This window comes from Triticum dicoccoides, chromosome 5A (assembly GCF_002162155.2).
Source record: "Triticum dicoccoides isolate Atlit2015 ecotype Zavitan chromosome 5A, WEW_v2.0, whole genome shotgun sequence".
Classification (NCBI taxonomy): domain Eukaryota; kingdom Viridiplantae; phylum Streptophyta; class Magnoliopsida; order Poales; family Poaceae; genus Triticum; species Triticum dicoccoides.
Window position 1 is genome coordinate 518,860,986 of NC_041388.1, and position 14,235 is coordinate 518,875,220.

A 14,235-nucleotide genomic window follows, 5' to 3' on the forward strand; every position below is an offset into this window, starting at 1 on the left:
AAACCCTAGTTGGTTTCAGAGGGGACTGGGGGTTCTGTCATCCCCATTTCAAGTTTCTGATGAAAGAGTAAACATGATGCAACACTCTAATGCATGACTAGCTAGGTTGTGACATTCACTCCGTTTGGACTCCGTTTGATATTCCTTTTCTTCGAAACCCTAAAACAGGCAAAAACAACAATTCTGGGCTGGGCCTCCGGTTAATAGGTTAGTCCCAAAAATAATATAAAAGTGGATAATAAAGCCCAATAATGTCTAAAACAGTAGATAATATAGCATGGAGCAATCAAAAATTATAGATACGTTGGAGACGTATCAAGCATCCCCAAGCTTAATTCCTGCTCGTCCTCGAGTAGGTAAATGATAAAAACAGAATTTTTGATGCGGAGTGCTACTTGGCATAATTTCAATGTAAATCTCCTTAACTGTGGTATGAATATTCAGATTCTAAATATTCAAGACAAAAGTTCATATTGATATAAAAATAATAATACTTCAAGCATACTAACAAAGCAATTATGTCTTCTCAAAATATCATGGCCAAAGAAAGCTATCCCTACAAAATCATATAGTCTGGCTATGCTCTATCCTCACCACACAAAGTATTTAAATCATGCACAACCCCGATGACAAGCCAAGCAATTGTTTCATACTTTTGACATTTTCAAAACTTTTTCGATCTTCAGGCAATACAGGAGCGTGAGCCATGGATATAGCACTATAGGTGGAATAGAATGGTGGTTGTGGAGAAGACAAAAAAGGAGAAGATAGTCTCACATCAACTAGGCGTATTAACGGGCTATGGAGATGCCCATCAATAGATGTCAATGTGAGTGAGTAGGGATTGCCATGCAACGGATGCACTAGAGCTATAAGTATATGAAAGCTCAAAAGAAACTAAGTGGGTGTGCATCCAACTCGCTTGCTCACGAAGACCCAGGGCATTTTGAGGAAGCCCATCATTCGAATATACAAGCCAAGTTCTATAATGAAAAATTCCCACTAGTATATGAAAGTGACATAATGAGAGACTCTCTATCATGAAGATCATGGTGCTACTTTGAAGCACAAGTGTGGTAAAAGGATAGTAACATTGTCCCTTCTCTCTTTTTCCCTCATATTTTTTTATTTGGGCCTTTCTCTTTTTTATGGCCTTTTTTTTGTCCGGAGTCTCATCCCGACTTGTGGGGGAATCATAGTCTCCATCATCCTTTCCTCACTGGGACAATGCTCTAATAATGATGATCATCACACTTTTATTTACTTACAACTCATGAATTGCAACTCGATTCTTAGAACAAAATATGACTCTATATGAATGCCTCCGGCGGTGTACCGGGATATGCAATGAATCAACACTGACATGTATGAAAGAATTATGAACGGTAGCTTTTCCACAAATACGATGTCAACTACATGATCATGCTAGCAATATGACAATGATGGAGTGTGTCATAATGAACGAAACGGTGGAAAGTTGCATGGCAATATATATCGGAATGGCTATGGAAATGACATGATATGTAGGTATAGTGGCTGTTTTGAGGAAGGTATTTGGTGGGTGTATGATACCGGCGAACAGTGCGCGGTATTAGAGAGGCTAGCAATGGTGGAAGGAAGGAAAGTGTGTATAATTCATGGACTCAACATTAGTCATAAAGAACTCATATACTTATTGCAAAAATCTAGAAGTTATCAAAGCAAAGTATTACGCGCATGCTCCTAGGGGGATAGATTGGTAGGAAAAGACCATCGCTCGTCCCCGACCGCCACTCATAAGGAAGACAATCAATAAATAAATCATGCTCCAACTTCATCACATAACGGTTCACCATACGTGCATGCTACGGGAATCACAAACTTTAACACAAGCACTTCTCAAATTCACAACTACTCAACTAGCATGACTCTAATATCACCGTCCTCATATCTCAAAACAATTATCAAGCATCAATTTCTTCTTAGTATTCAACACACTCATACAAAAGTTTTATTAATAATCTTGCATACCAAGCATATTAGGATTTTAAGCAAATTACCATGCTATTAAGACTCTCAAAATAATCTAAGTGAAGCATGAGATATCAATAGTTTCTATAAAACAAATCCACCACCATGCTCTAAAAGATATAAGTGAAGCACTAGAGCAAAATTATATAACTCAAAAGATATAAGTGAAGTACATAGAGTATTCTATCAAATTCCAAATCATGTATGGCTCTCTCAAAAGGTATGTATAGCAAGGATGATTGTGGTAAACTAATAAGCAAAGACTCAAATCATAAAAGACGCTCCAAGCAAAACACATATCATGTGGTGAATAAAAATATAGCTCCAAGTAAAGTTACCGATAGAAGTAGATGAAAGAGGGGATGCCTTCCGGGGCATCCCCAAGCTTTGGCTTTTAGGTGTCCTTAGATTATATCGGGGGTGCCATGGGCATCCCCAAGCTTAGGCTCTTGCCACTCCTTATTCCATAATCCATCAAATCTTTACCCAAAACTTGAAAAACTTCACAACACAAAACTTAAAGTAGAAAACTCGTGAGCTCCGTTAGCGAAAGAAAAAAAATACCACTTCAAGGTACTGTAATGAACTCATTCTTTATTTATATGGGTGTTATACCTACTTTATTCCAACTTCTCTATGGATTATAAACTATTTTACTAGCCATAGATTCATCAAAATAAGCAAACAACACATGAAAAACAGAATCTGTCAAAAACAGAATTGTCTGTAGTAATCTGTAGCTAGCGCAAGATCTGGAACCTCCAAAATTCTAAAATAAATTTCTGGACGTGCGGAATTTATCTATTAATCATCTGCAAAAAGAATTAACTAAATATCACTTTCCAAATAAACATGACAGCAGTTCTCGTGAGCGCTAAAGTTTCTGTTTTTTACAGCAAGTTCAACAAGACTTTCCCCAAGTCTTCCCAACGGTTCTACTTGGCACAAACACTAATTACACACAAAAAACACAACCAAAACAGAGGCTAGATAATTTATTTATTACTAAACAGGAGCAAAAAGTAAGGAATAAAAATAAAATTGGGTTGCCTCCCAACAAGCGCTATCGTTTAACGCCCCTAGCTAGGCATAACAAGCAAGAATAGATCTAGGTATTGCCATCTTTGGTAGGCAATTCCTCAATGAGGCATCTATTTCCCTTAGGAATTTCTTTCTTTCTAGTGATTATCAAACTCTTAGGCACAAGATCAAAAAATTCATTTGTAGCAATTGGTTCCTTAATGATAGCAAAAAGATTGGGATGAATACTTATAGATTTAAGATCCGCGGTTTCCTTACTAGATGATTCACCCTTATTTTTAGGAACATACATAAGCTTGGCAATTTTAGTAGGAGGACTTGGAGTATTATTTATGGAAGAAAAAGCGGTTCCCAAGTTTGTAATGATACCCTCAAGTTTATCAATTCTAGTAGAATCTAAGTTTATCTTCTCATTAACTATGGGTTCCTTTTCCTTAATATTTTTCAAAGTCATTCCTACCTTAGATCAATATTGAGTAATTTGATTGTGGATCTTTTTGTCTAGATTTTCAATTAATTTAATAGTAGCAACTTTATTTTCAATAATTTCAAGTCTTTGCATAACATGCTCCAAAGTTAACATAGTTCCATTAACCAAAAGAGGTGGTGAGCCAAATAAATCTAACATAGCATTATAAGAATCAAAAGTATGGCTACCCAAGAAATTCCCTCCGGTAATGGTATCAAGGATATATCTATACCAAGCATTAACACCTACATAAAAATTGTGGAGAAGAACTGAAGTAGATTGCTTCCTGGTAGATCTATTTTGAGCATTGCAAATTCTATACCAAGCATCTTTTAGATTTTCTCCCTCCCTTTGTTTAAAATTTAGAACTTCATTCTCGAGAGACAACAGAGAAGATATGAGACTAGCCATGACGACAAGCAAACAAACTAACACACGAGCAAACAAAGAGCAAACGGGTAAAAGAGGCAAATAGAGAGGGAGGAAGGAGAGAGAGGGCGAATAAAACGGCAAGGGTGAAGTGGGGGAGAGAAAAATGAGAGGCAAATGGCAAATAATGTAATGCGGGAGATAGGGATTGTGATGGGTACTTGGTATGTTGACTTTTGCACAGACTCCCCGACAACGGCGCCAGAAATTCTTCTTGCTACCTCTTGAGCACTGCGTTGGATTTCCCCGAAGAGGAAGGGATGATGCAGCAAAGTAGCGTAAGTATTTCCCTCAGTTTTTGAGAACCAAGGTATCAATCCAGTAGGAGGCTACGCTCGAGTCCCTCGCACCTACACAAAAACAATATCTCAACGCAACCAACGCGCTTAGGGGTTGTCAATCCCTTCACGGTCACTTACGAAAGTGAGATCTGATAGAGATGATAAATAATATTTTTTTGGTATTTTTGGTATAGAGATGCAAAGTAAATAAAGTAAAAGCAGAGCAATAATAAAGTGATGGAGATTGATATGATGAGAAAGAGACCCGGGGCCATAGGTTTCACTAGTGGCTTCTCTCAAGAGCATAAGTATTCTACGGTGGGTGAACAAATTACTGTTGAGCAATTGACAGAATTGAGCATAGTTATGAGAATATCTACGTATGATCATGTATATAGGCATCACGTCCGAGACAAGTAGACCGAAACGATTCTGCATCTACTACTATTACTCCACTCATCGACCGCTATCCAGCATGCATCTAGAGTATTAAGTTAAAAACAGAGTAACGCCTTAAGCAAGATGACATGATGTAGAGGGATAGTTTCATGCAATATGATAAAAAACCCATCTTGTTATCCTCGATGGCAACGATACAATACGTGCCTTGCTGCCCCTTCTGTCACTGGGGAAGGACACCGCAAGATCGAACCCAAAGCTAAGCACTTCTCTCATGGCAAGAACAACCAATCTAGTAGGCCAAACCAAACTGATAATTCAAAGAGACTTGCAAAGATAACAAATCATACATAAAAGAATTCAGAGAAGATTCAAATATTATTCATAGATAGACTTGATCATAAACCCACAATTCATCGGTCTCAACAAACGCACCGCAAAAAGAAGATTACATCGAATAGATCTCCACGAGAGAGGGGGGGAACATTGTATTGAGATCCAAAAAGAGAGAAGAAGCCATCTAGCTACTAGCTATGGACCCGTAGGTCTGAAGTAAACTACTCACACTTCATCGGAGGGGCTTGGATGATGATGTAGAAGCCCTCCGTGATCGATGCCTCCTCCGACGGAGCTCCGGAACAGGCCCCAAGATGGGATCTCGTGGATATAGAAAGTTGCGGCGGTGGAATTAGGTTTTTGGCTCCGTCCCCGATCGTTTGGGGGTACGTGGATATATATAGGAGGAAGAAGTACGTCGGTGGAGCTTCGAGGGGCCCACGAGGCAGGGGGCGCGCCCTAGGGGGGGGGGCGCCCCCTACCCTCGTGACTACTTCGTGGCTTTCTTGACGGAGGGTCCAAGTCTCCTGGAACTTATCTGATGAGAAAATCACGTTTCCGACGGTTTCATTCCGTTTGGACTCTGTTTGATATTCCTTTTCTTCAAAACCCTAAAACAGGCAAAAACAACAATTCTGGGCTAGGCCTCCGGTTAATAGATTAGTCCCAAAAATAATATAAAAGTGGATAATAAAGAACAATAATGTCTAAAACAATAGATAATATAGCATGGAGCAATCAAAAATTATAGATACGTTGGAGACATATCAGTCGTCCATGACCAACTTAGTAGGCAGCGACCGTTGTTTCAGGGCTCGATCCCGGGGCACACTCCGGCGTTGAATCGCAGTCGAGAGAGCGGCCATTTCCTTCTTTGGAAGGACTACTTTGAGACACCCAACCCGCTCTTCAAACATCACCAACTCCGACGCCGTTTCCGTATGGCTAGACATGTTTTCAACCGTATTCGGGAGGGGGTGGTCGGATATGATAACTATTTTGAGTGCAAGGAGGATGCCCTTGGAAAGACTGGCTTCTCCTCTTATCAGAAATGCGCTGCAGCTATCCGGATGCTTGCATACAGAGTGCCCAGTGATCTCATCGATGAGTACACTTGTATGAGCGAGTCTACATGCCTAGACTCCATATACAAGTTCTGCAAGGCTGTGATTGCAGTGTTTGGCCCTGGGTACTTAAGGGAGCGAAATGCTGAAGATACAGCCAGCTTGTTGGCGACGAATACCAGCAGGAGTTTCCGGGGATGCTTGGCAGCATAGACTGTATGCTCTGGGAGTGAAAGAACTGCCCTTCTGCTTGCCAAGGGCAGTATAGGGGCCATGTCAAGGCTTGCACTATCATACTTGAGGTCGTGGCACTCTTTCTTCGACATGGCCGGATCGCACAATGATATCAACGCGCTTCAACACTCGCCAATATTTGCAAGGCTTGCCGAAGGCAACTGCTCGCCGATGAATGTTAACATCAACGGCCACAACTACAACAAAGGATACTACCTAGTTGATGGTATCTATTCTCAGTGGATCACTATTGTGAAGATAATTTCCAACCCTGTAGGAGATAAGAGAAGGAGATTTGCACAAGAGCAAGAGAGTGCTAGGAAGGATGTGGAGCGTCCTTCGGTGTTCTGCAATCTCGATGAAGCATCATTTGGTATCCTGCTAGAACTTGGAGCACCAAAAAGTTGGGAGGGGTGATGACTGATTGTGTGATCATGCACAATATGATCATAGAGGATGAGCGTCCAGAACGTATCTACGACCAAGGATTTCAGTTCCAGAATGACAATGTTGTGCCTGAGCATAGTTCAGCCAATTTCTTCATCAAATGCATGATTGGAAAATTCACATTCAGCTGCAAGATCATTTGGTTAAGCATATGTGAGCTAACAACCAATATATGTATCTTTTTTTAAATATATTTAAGACAATTTAATCTTTATTTGGCTTGTAAGCTATGATATATTTATTTGGCTTGTGAAACTATACTATATTTGTTTGCCTTGTGAAACTATGTAAAATGTGTATATTTTGTTTGTAAAACGACGGCAAGCCGGCCGCGCGGGTGAATATGGGTCAGCGCCTTGGCACTGTCGACCCAAACCAAAAACAAAATGAATGACGAGCAGACGACCAACCTAAACGGACAAAGAACAAACAAAAAACACGTACTTTTGGATCGGCGTGTTGAAATTGCTCTTAATGCACACTATAGCCACGCTCACTGTGCACCGTTAGACTAAACCAAGGTCAATCAACAAGACGAAAGCGAGATTGACTAAACTGAACACTACTCGTACGCACCTAACTCATCCGTAGCAAACCTTTGACGTGGATTCGGAAGTTCACATGTGGTCTCATGATCAAAAACTCAATTTATTTCATGCAAGTCAATTTGCACTTCTCTTATGCCATCAGTATTAAACAAAGGATGGAGCTATATCTCAGCTAAGCTAGATGAAAATTAATTAAATCTCATCTAGCTCCTATATCGCCTGACTTTACATGGAGATTCGTGAAATGTTTTTCTCGTCCTTTTTTTGTTTCTATTTGATTATACGAATGGTGTACTATAAGTTAGATGACTTTGTTAATTTTCATCCACATGAGAATTAGGGGAATCTGTTAAGAAAATATGATAGTCTAAAATAATTTATCAAAATAATTAAAGATAAAACTCGGGGCCGTGCGTAGCTAGCTCTATGGGTAGCAAATTATTTCTCTATTCTCCAATGCATCACTTCAAAAGACAAAGATTGGGACTTGATTTTTACCGTTTAAATTTTCAGGCCAGGCTTCATTGGTTAGAGGCTTATTTTTCTTTACTTTATAAACAAAAGAACAATCAAGGCTACATCCTAAAAGTGCAACCTAGATCCATGACTACAGAAAATCAACACAACCCCTCGTTATTCCGCTGATTTTTTTAGCCCCTTCCACATCGCCCTTTGAGGACATTTGGCAAACAACAACACCGAGATACTTTGAGAATTTTGAGATGCTCATCATTCTTCGGAAAATATGGGATGCTCGCAATGCCGAAGTCTTCAGGCAAAAAAAGCCCCAAGTGTAAGGGGTTATTCTTAGAAACATCTTTTGATCTGACACTCTGATCGCACAGATTAAAAGCACCATAACTCAAAACACACACCGTAGTTGTGGCATGACTTTCTTTCCACACGTTGGCGCAAAAATATGGTTATTTGTGCAAAGTCATATTTCATTCAAAAATGACCTTACCTTTAATCATGCCGGGCCGAATGAGGGGCGACACATGGGAGTCTCGTGATGCAACTTTTTGATGGAACTATCTACGTAACACGATTAATAAATTAACAAGGGTCTACAGATTTTAGAAGAAATCCATCAATGTCAAAACCCAAGACGTGTGGGGCTCTTGCTGCGTGCGCGTTTCTTTTGGAGAAACCGCTCACACTTGTGATGTTGATAGCCAATTAGCCATGGCGGTCATCATCCCTGATCCACGCAGACAGAGGAACAGCAAGCATGTGCCACTGACCCACTGGTCTCAAACATTGATGCTCACACACGTTGCGCCACCACTACCAAACGAATATGGAAGATAGACTAGTTGATTAAAATCTTGGTTTGCAGAATCTCTGGATCGGAGCACACATGGCATGATCATGGTGCCTGGATCAGTGGCTTGATTGAGGTTCCCAAAAACACTACTCAATGCTCATTGAATAATGAAAAATCATCTCGATCGATCAAATTTGATTTAAAAAATATTTAATTCTATTACAGGTGGGATGCTCAGGTATTTTTTTCAATATACAATACTCATTTTTCCAGGCATTTAAGAAATAACAACAACTTGTTATTCCCGCAAAAAATAAGTTATTTTTATTCATGGACAGATATTAGCATTTCACGAATTAAACCATCACTTGTGCGGCGAAAAACAAACATAAATGCCCCCTAAGAAAGTCGAAGAGACAGTAGCTCTTGCGTCCACACAACAAAGAGAAAATACAAAATCTGAAGGAAGAATAGGTCAAAGTTATACGTGTTTGGTCATCTAGTCCAGAGTAAAATCATTATTTTTCCTAAAAAATAAATGGGGAAGACGCCACAGTGACACAAATATTCCCTCGTGTGAGAAAAAGATCAAGAGCGGAGCGGAGAAGACCGAAGACCACCAAACCCAACGTGTGCGGGCTCACTTTGTTTAACAGTCGTCCTCCTCTCCCTCCTCCTCCTATTCCGCTGACAACCGCAGCAACTCCCACCCCCACCGTGGTGGCGCAGCGGCACTGGGCACAGTGGCGGCCGGGGATTGAGACCAACGCGAGAAAAAGTCTGGTGCTGTCCAGCTTCCAGGATTCCCCACCAGTGAGTCCTTTGCTCCTCCCCTCTTGCTTCCCCGGTAGTTGGTTCTTGCCGGCGCGTGGAGGGGGATGGGATTTTTCCAGCTCTCGGGTCAGTTGCTCCGTTGATTCTTTAGCTGCGGGGAGGTCACCTGGCGGCTCCGCCGGCCGGGCGCCGGTTTTTTCGTTTCTTCCGGTGAGGAACTCCTTTTAATCATTCTTGTTTTTGTTGGTTCGGTTTGTTGATGCTTCGTTAGGATCATGCGGTGTTGCTGATTTTCTTGATTCCCTCTGCAGTTTTAGGTGACCTGTGACTCAAATCTTGGCCTGGTCTTCGCTATCTGAAGACCTGACATCCCTCATCAATTTCAAGTGTGCCTGGAGAGGGATCTACCAGATTTTGCAAGAACAAGATCTTGCAGTTCTGCATACTCTGCCACTGGATTTGGCGATGGAGAGGCAGTCCAGCTCCCGGTTCGGCGCGCTGGAGAAGCTCAAGAGCTTCCGGGGCATAGAGAAGCAGAGGAGCTTCAAGTTCCTGTCCATGGAGAAGCAGCAGAGCTTCAAGGAGAGGCGGAGCCGGGACAGCCCCGGCAAGAGGGGCGACAGCGCGCTCCACCTCGCGGCGAGGGCCGGCAATGTCTCCCACGTCCAGAGGATCTTCGCCGACTGCGATCCGGAGCTGGTGGGGGAGCTGGCCGCCCACCAGAACCTGGACGGCGAGACGGCGCTCTACGTGGCCGCCGAGAAGGGGCACATCGACGTCGTGTGCGAGATACTCAAGGCCTGCGACGTGCAGTCAGCAGGGCTCAAGGCGACCAACAGCTTCGATGCCTTCCATATCGCTGCGAAACAGGGCCATCTGGGTTAGTTCTCATCTCTACTTCTTTCAGTTCATCGCTGATTGTGGCATTAGAAAACCTCTGTTTGTCTAGTCACAATGAACTCTGTCTGTCAAGTCAATGATTTAATGATTATGGCTGTTTGAACCTTGAATTGCATTTCTTTAGTGTGTGGGTGTGGTGAGCTGATCAGTGGAACCATTCAGGCTAGCTTGTTTATAGTTGCACATTTCTTTGTCTTATAAAAAATGACTTGCATTCCTTTGACTTTGGCAAAATTCCTAGTAATTCGTTGTGATTGCAATGAATGTTTTTCTCTCATTCATTTCCTTCTGAACATGTGGTACTAGAGCATTTACTTCTGCATTAAATTTTTGGTCCACATTCCAATCAAGAATGGTGTACCTATTGGTCCACATTCCAGCTCATCTTTCCTGCTTTGCTTGGTTTGACAGGCAAAACTGACCATGGATTCACAGTTATCTTTTATGTATGATATGTTGCTGTTGCAATATGTGTTGATGTACCCAAACAAGTGCATCAGATATGAATAATTAGTGAGATAATGAAATGTTGCTTCAGCGTACATATCTTTTTATTGTGCCAGCAATCTGTGCTGAAACAAATCAACTCATGAAACTTTTAATAGTAGGCAGTGGAGGAGACCAAACCACTGCCCTACTGCTGATCCTGACTATTATGATAGTTGTATCTTCGTGGATGTTTGGCTTAGCGTTATTGTCCAGTCATTTCAACTCATATAGAGATGCTCCGTACTTTGTTTCGCAGATGTTCTGCAGGAGCTATTGCAGGCATTTCCTGCGTTAGCTATGACGACGAGTTCTGTGAATGCCACAGCTTTAGACACCGCCGCAACGCAGGGCCACATTGGTATCGTCAATCTTCTACTGGATACAGACGCAAGCCTTGCCAGGATCGCAAGAAGTAACGGGAAGACAGTTTTGCATTCGGCCGCAAGAATGGGTCATGTGGAGGTGGTAGCGTCGTTGTTGAATAAAGATCCAGATATTGGTTTCAGAACAGACAGGAAGGGTCAAACAGCACTGCACATGGCTTCTAAAGGCCAGAATGCTGAAATTCTGCTTGAGCTATTGAAGCCCAATGTCTCAGTAATCCATTTGGAGGATAACAAGGGGAATAGGGCACTGCATGTTGCAACGCGCAAGGGCAACACCGTTGTAGGTTCTCATATCTCAGAAATATCTTGCGTTTTCTTCATTATGTCTTTCTTCAGGTGTTAATAATTTGTTGCTGTATATTATTTCCTGTCCATTCTATGTTCATTTGCAAGAGATTCCTTGCTTAAACTAGCATTGTTAGATGTTCTAGAACATAATTTTAAAGAAATTTGCACTCCACCATGGCCATGCACAAATATAGTGGAAATATTTCTTTTCATAGACTTGACAAAACCATGAAGTTCTAAACAGTTTCAACCAGAATTTTAGTGGACTTGGGCATACTTGCATCCTTTGATATTTGTGTCATTTTTACAGATGGTTCAGACTTTAATATCCATTGAAGAGATTGATATCAATGCAGTCAATAAGGCTGGAGAGACTGCTTTTGCCATTGCAGAGAAACAAGGCAACGAAGAGCTTGTTAACATCCTGCGGGAGGTTGGTGGAATAACTGCAAAAGAGCAAGTAAATCCTCCGAAATCAGCCAAGCAGCTTAAGCAAACAGTGAGCGATATCAAGCATGACGTCCAGTCACAGATCAAGCAAACGCGTCAGACCAAGATGCATGTCCACAAGATCAAGAAGAGGATTCAGAAGCTCCACATTGGCGGGCTAAACAATGCCATCAACTCCAATACCGTTGTCGCAGTACTTATTGCCACGGTTGCCTTTGCATCCATATTCACCGTTCCTGGTAATTTTCTTGAGAGTATGGACAAAGCGACTGAGCCCCATATGAGCTTAGGGCAAGCACTGGTAGCAAGCAGGCCAGCCTTTATAATCTTCCTGGTCTTCGATTCCCTGGCTCTCTTTATCTCGCTTGCGGTCGTCGTCGTCCAGACTTCCCTGATTGTTGTTGAGCAGAAGGCGAAGCAGAAGATGGTGTTTGTGATGAACAAGTTGATGTGGCTCGCGTGCCTCTGCATATCAGCAGCCTTCATAGCGCTGACCTATGTCGTGGTGGGCCGCAATGACGAGTGGCTGGCCTGGTGCACGATGGTGATCGGCACCGTGATTATGCTCACCACCATTGGTTCTATGTGCTATTGCATCATCAGCCACAGGATGGAAGCACAGAGCATGAGGAGGATCAGGAGGTCCTCCATGAGCCAGTCATGGTCCATATCAGTCGACTCGGACACGGAGCTAGACATGACCAGCAGAAACAAGACGATGTATGCGCTCTAGGACGATTGGTCGATGACCGACACCTCGTGCGGCAGAGTCATGTATATATCGGAGCCCGTTTGCCCGAGCCCGCAACACGGCATTCAGCGGATTCGACTCGAGATGTATCTAGGCCTAGGAGCATGGTAGCTGTATGTATCATGTATGTATGCAATGCAAGTGAAGCCTCCTTTGCACAAACAAAGGGAGGCATGTGGATGCAGCTCCTGGGTAGACTGGTTCCAGGCAGAGCCACTTTTTATAGGCACTATATATAGGAGTAGTAGTACTTGTGAAGCAAAGATGTTTTGCTCTTATGCTTACTACCACTGTGGACGATGATGATGATGACAATCCATACAATTATGTATACCAACCAGTATAGTAGAATAAAATTGCCATTTTGTCAAACCTGTGTGGTCATGGATGCTCATCTTGTTCTTGTGCATCATGGGTCAAAAGGAGAAAGTGATGCATCATATGGTTATGGTCATTGGGAATGGGACTGCTGAACCAGAATATGTTGAACCAAAAACCAACGATGACACACATCATCACTTCTCTGGACTTTGACCGTTGAGATGAGAAAGCGAGAACAAGTTTTGCAACTGTTGACCCATCAGGTTGTGCTCAAGCAACACAGTGATTGAGCAGCTTTCATTTCACCATCAAATTCTGCCTTTTATTGTCTGGACGGAAATCCGTCAAAACTTTCAGGTAGCACTCGTCCCGGATCCCCAGAATTCCAAGACAAAATTTCATCTTGGAGCCAGGGTCTCCATCCACCCCTGAGATCCGCCGTGATCGCGTAGAGCGACCGGACCCGACGGGCGGTGAGAGCCAGCCTGATGGTGCCAAATCAGATGCCAAGAAGAGCGCGGCTGTGGAATTCTTGTGGAATTTTGCCCCGGTCGACACGCCTGCTGTCTCCATCTGTTCCAAGTTCCAGCAGTGCCTGACAAAACTGATCACTCGGAAAGGGTGGGCCTGGACTCCTGGTGAAGATGTGGGCGAATTTCCATCGTCCATGGGCTTGGCCGAAGGGAAAATCTAGGTTTGTTACAAAAGATACACTCCCTCTGATCCGGATCCGAGGGCGTAAATAATTAGATGGGGTTGTCTGGAGCTGTTTGACATTTCATAAATTTTACTCGGTGCGAACCAACTTGTGACTGGATGGTTAGGTGGACAGTGGCATCTCAATCCACTAGGTTCCTGGTGCTTGTATTTATCCTGGATTTATTTTAGGATTTCCGGCAATGCGTGTTCAGTGGGAAAAGACATTCCCGTTGACTACGAGGCGTCTACAGTGACTTCGTAAAATCTCAAGATGATATGCCGGTTCAGTCTCTTGGAGGTGCTCATAGGAGTAGGGTGTGCGTGTGTACGTTAATAGGGATGAGCGTATGCGCGTATATATGAGCATTTGTGTCTGTATTGTGTTAAAAAAATCTCACTCGGTCGTAGTACGCCTTTCGATGATTGGCGGGGCACTTCGTACGTAGTAAATAAAGACTAGAAAAGAGAGATAATTAATAGAAAAGATGAAACCACCTTGAAAATAGTTTACTTCATGTGTTTGACTTGTTGGCAGCTGAGTATGCGACTCCACAAGATGCCTTGAATGAAGTTTTCATGGTAGATGAGTACGAGACTCCACAAATATGCTTGAATTTTACTCCCTTCTTTTGGGTTTATTGAGCTATCTCAT

General features: G+C 42.5%; 1 protein-coding gene across 1 annotated transcript; it reads left to right on the forward strand.

Moving 5' to 3' along the window:
• The first annotated feature begins 9,171 nt into the window (after positions 1 to 9,171).
• Positions 9,172 to 12,935, forward strand: LOC119302493 (ankyrin repeat-containing protein At5g02620-like). The gene is made up of 4 exons (XM_037579525.1): positions 9,172 to 9,509; positions 9,611 to 10,179; positions 10,945 to 11,354; positions 11,673 to 12,935. Exons 2-4 carry the CDS (start codon positions 9,765 to 9,767, stop codon positions 12,543 to 12,545), a joined length of 1,698 nt encoding a protein of 565 aa, XP_037435422.1. The 5' UTR covers positions 9,172 to 9,509; positions 9,611 to 9,764; the 3' UTR covers positions 12,546 to 12,935.
• The last annotated feature ends 1,300 nt before the right edge of the window (positions 12,936 to 14,235 follow it).

Excerpts from the sequence above, each read along its gene's own strand:
- LOC119302493 (XM_037579525.1), top strand. The coding sequence starts at position 9,765 with ATGGAGAGGCAGTCCAGCTCCCGGTTCGGCGCGCTGGAGAAGCTCAAG. Across the intron at positions 10,180-10,944 it reads TGCGAAACAGGGCCATCTGG|ATGTTCTGCAGGAGCTATTG; the intron begins GTTAGTTCTCAT and ends TTTGTTTCGCAG. Across the intron at positions 11,355-11,672 it reads CGCGCAAGGGCAACACCGTT|ATGGTTCAGACTTTAATATC; the intron begins GTAGGTTCTCAT and ends TCATTTTTACAG.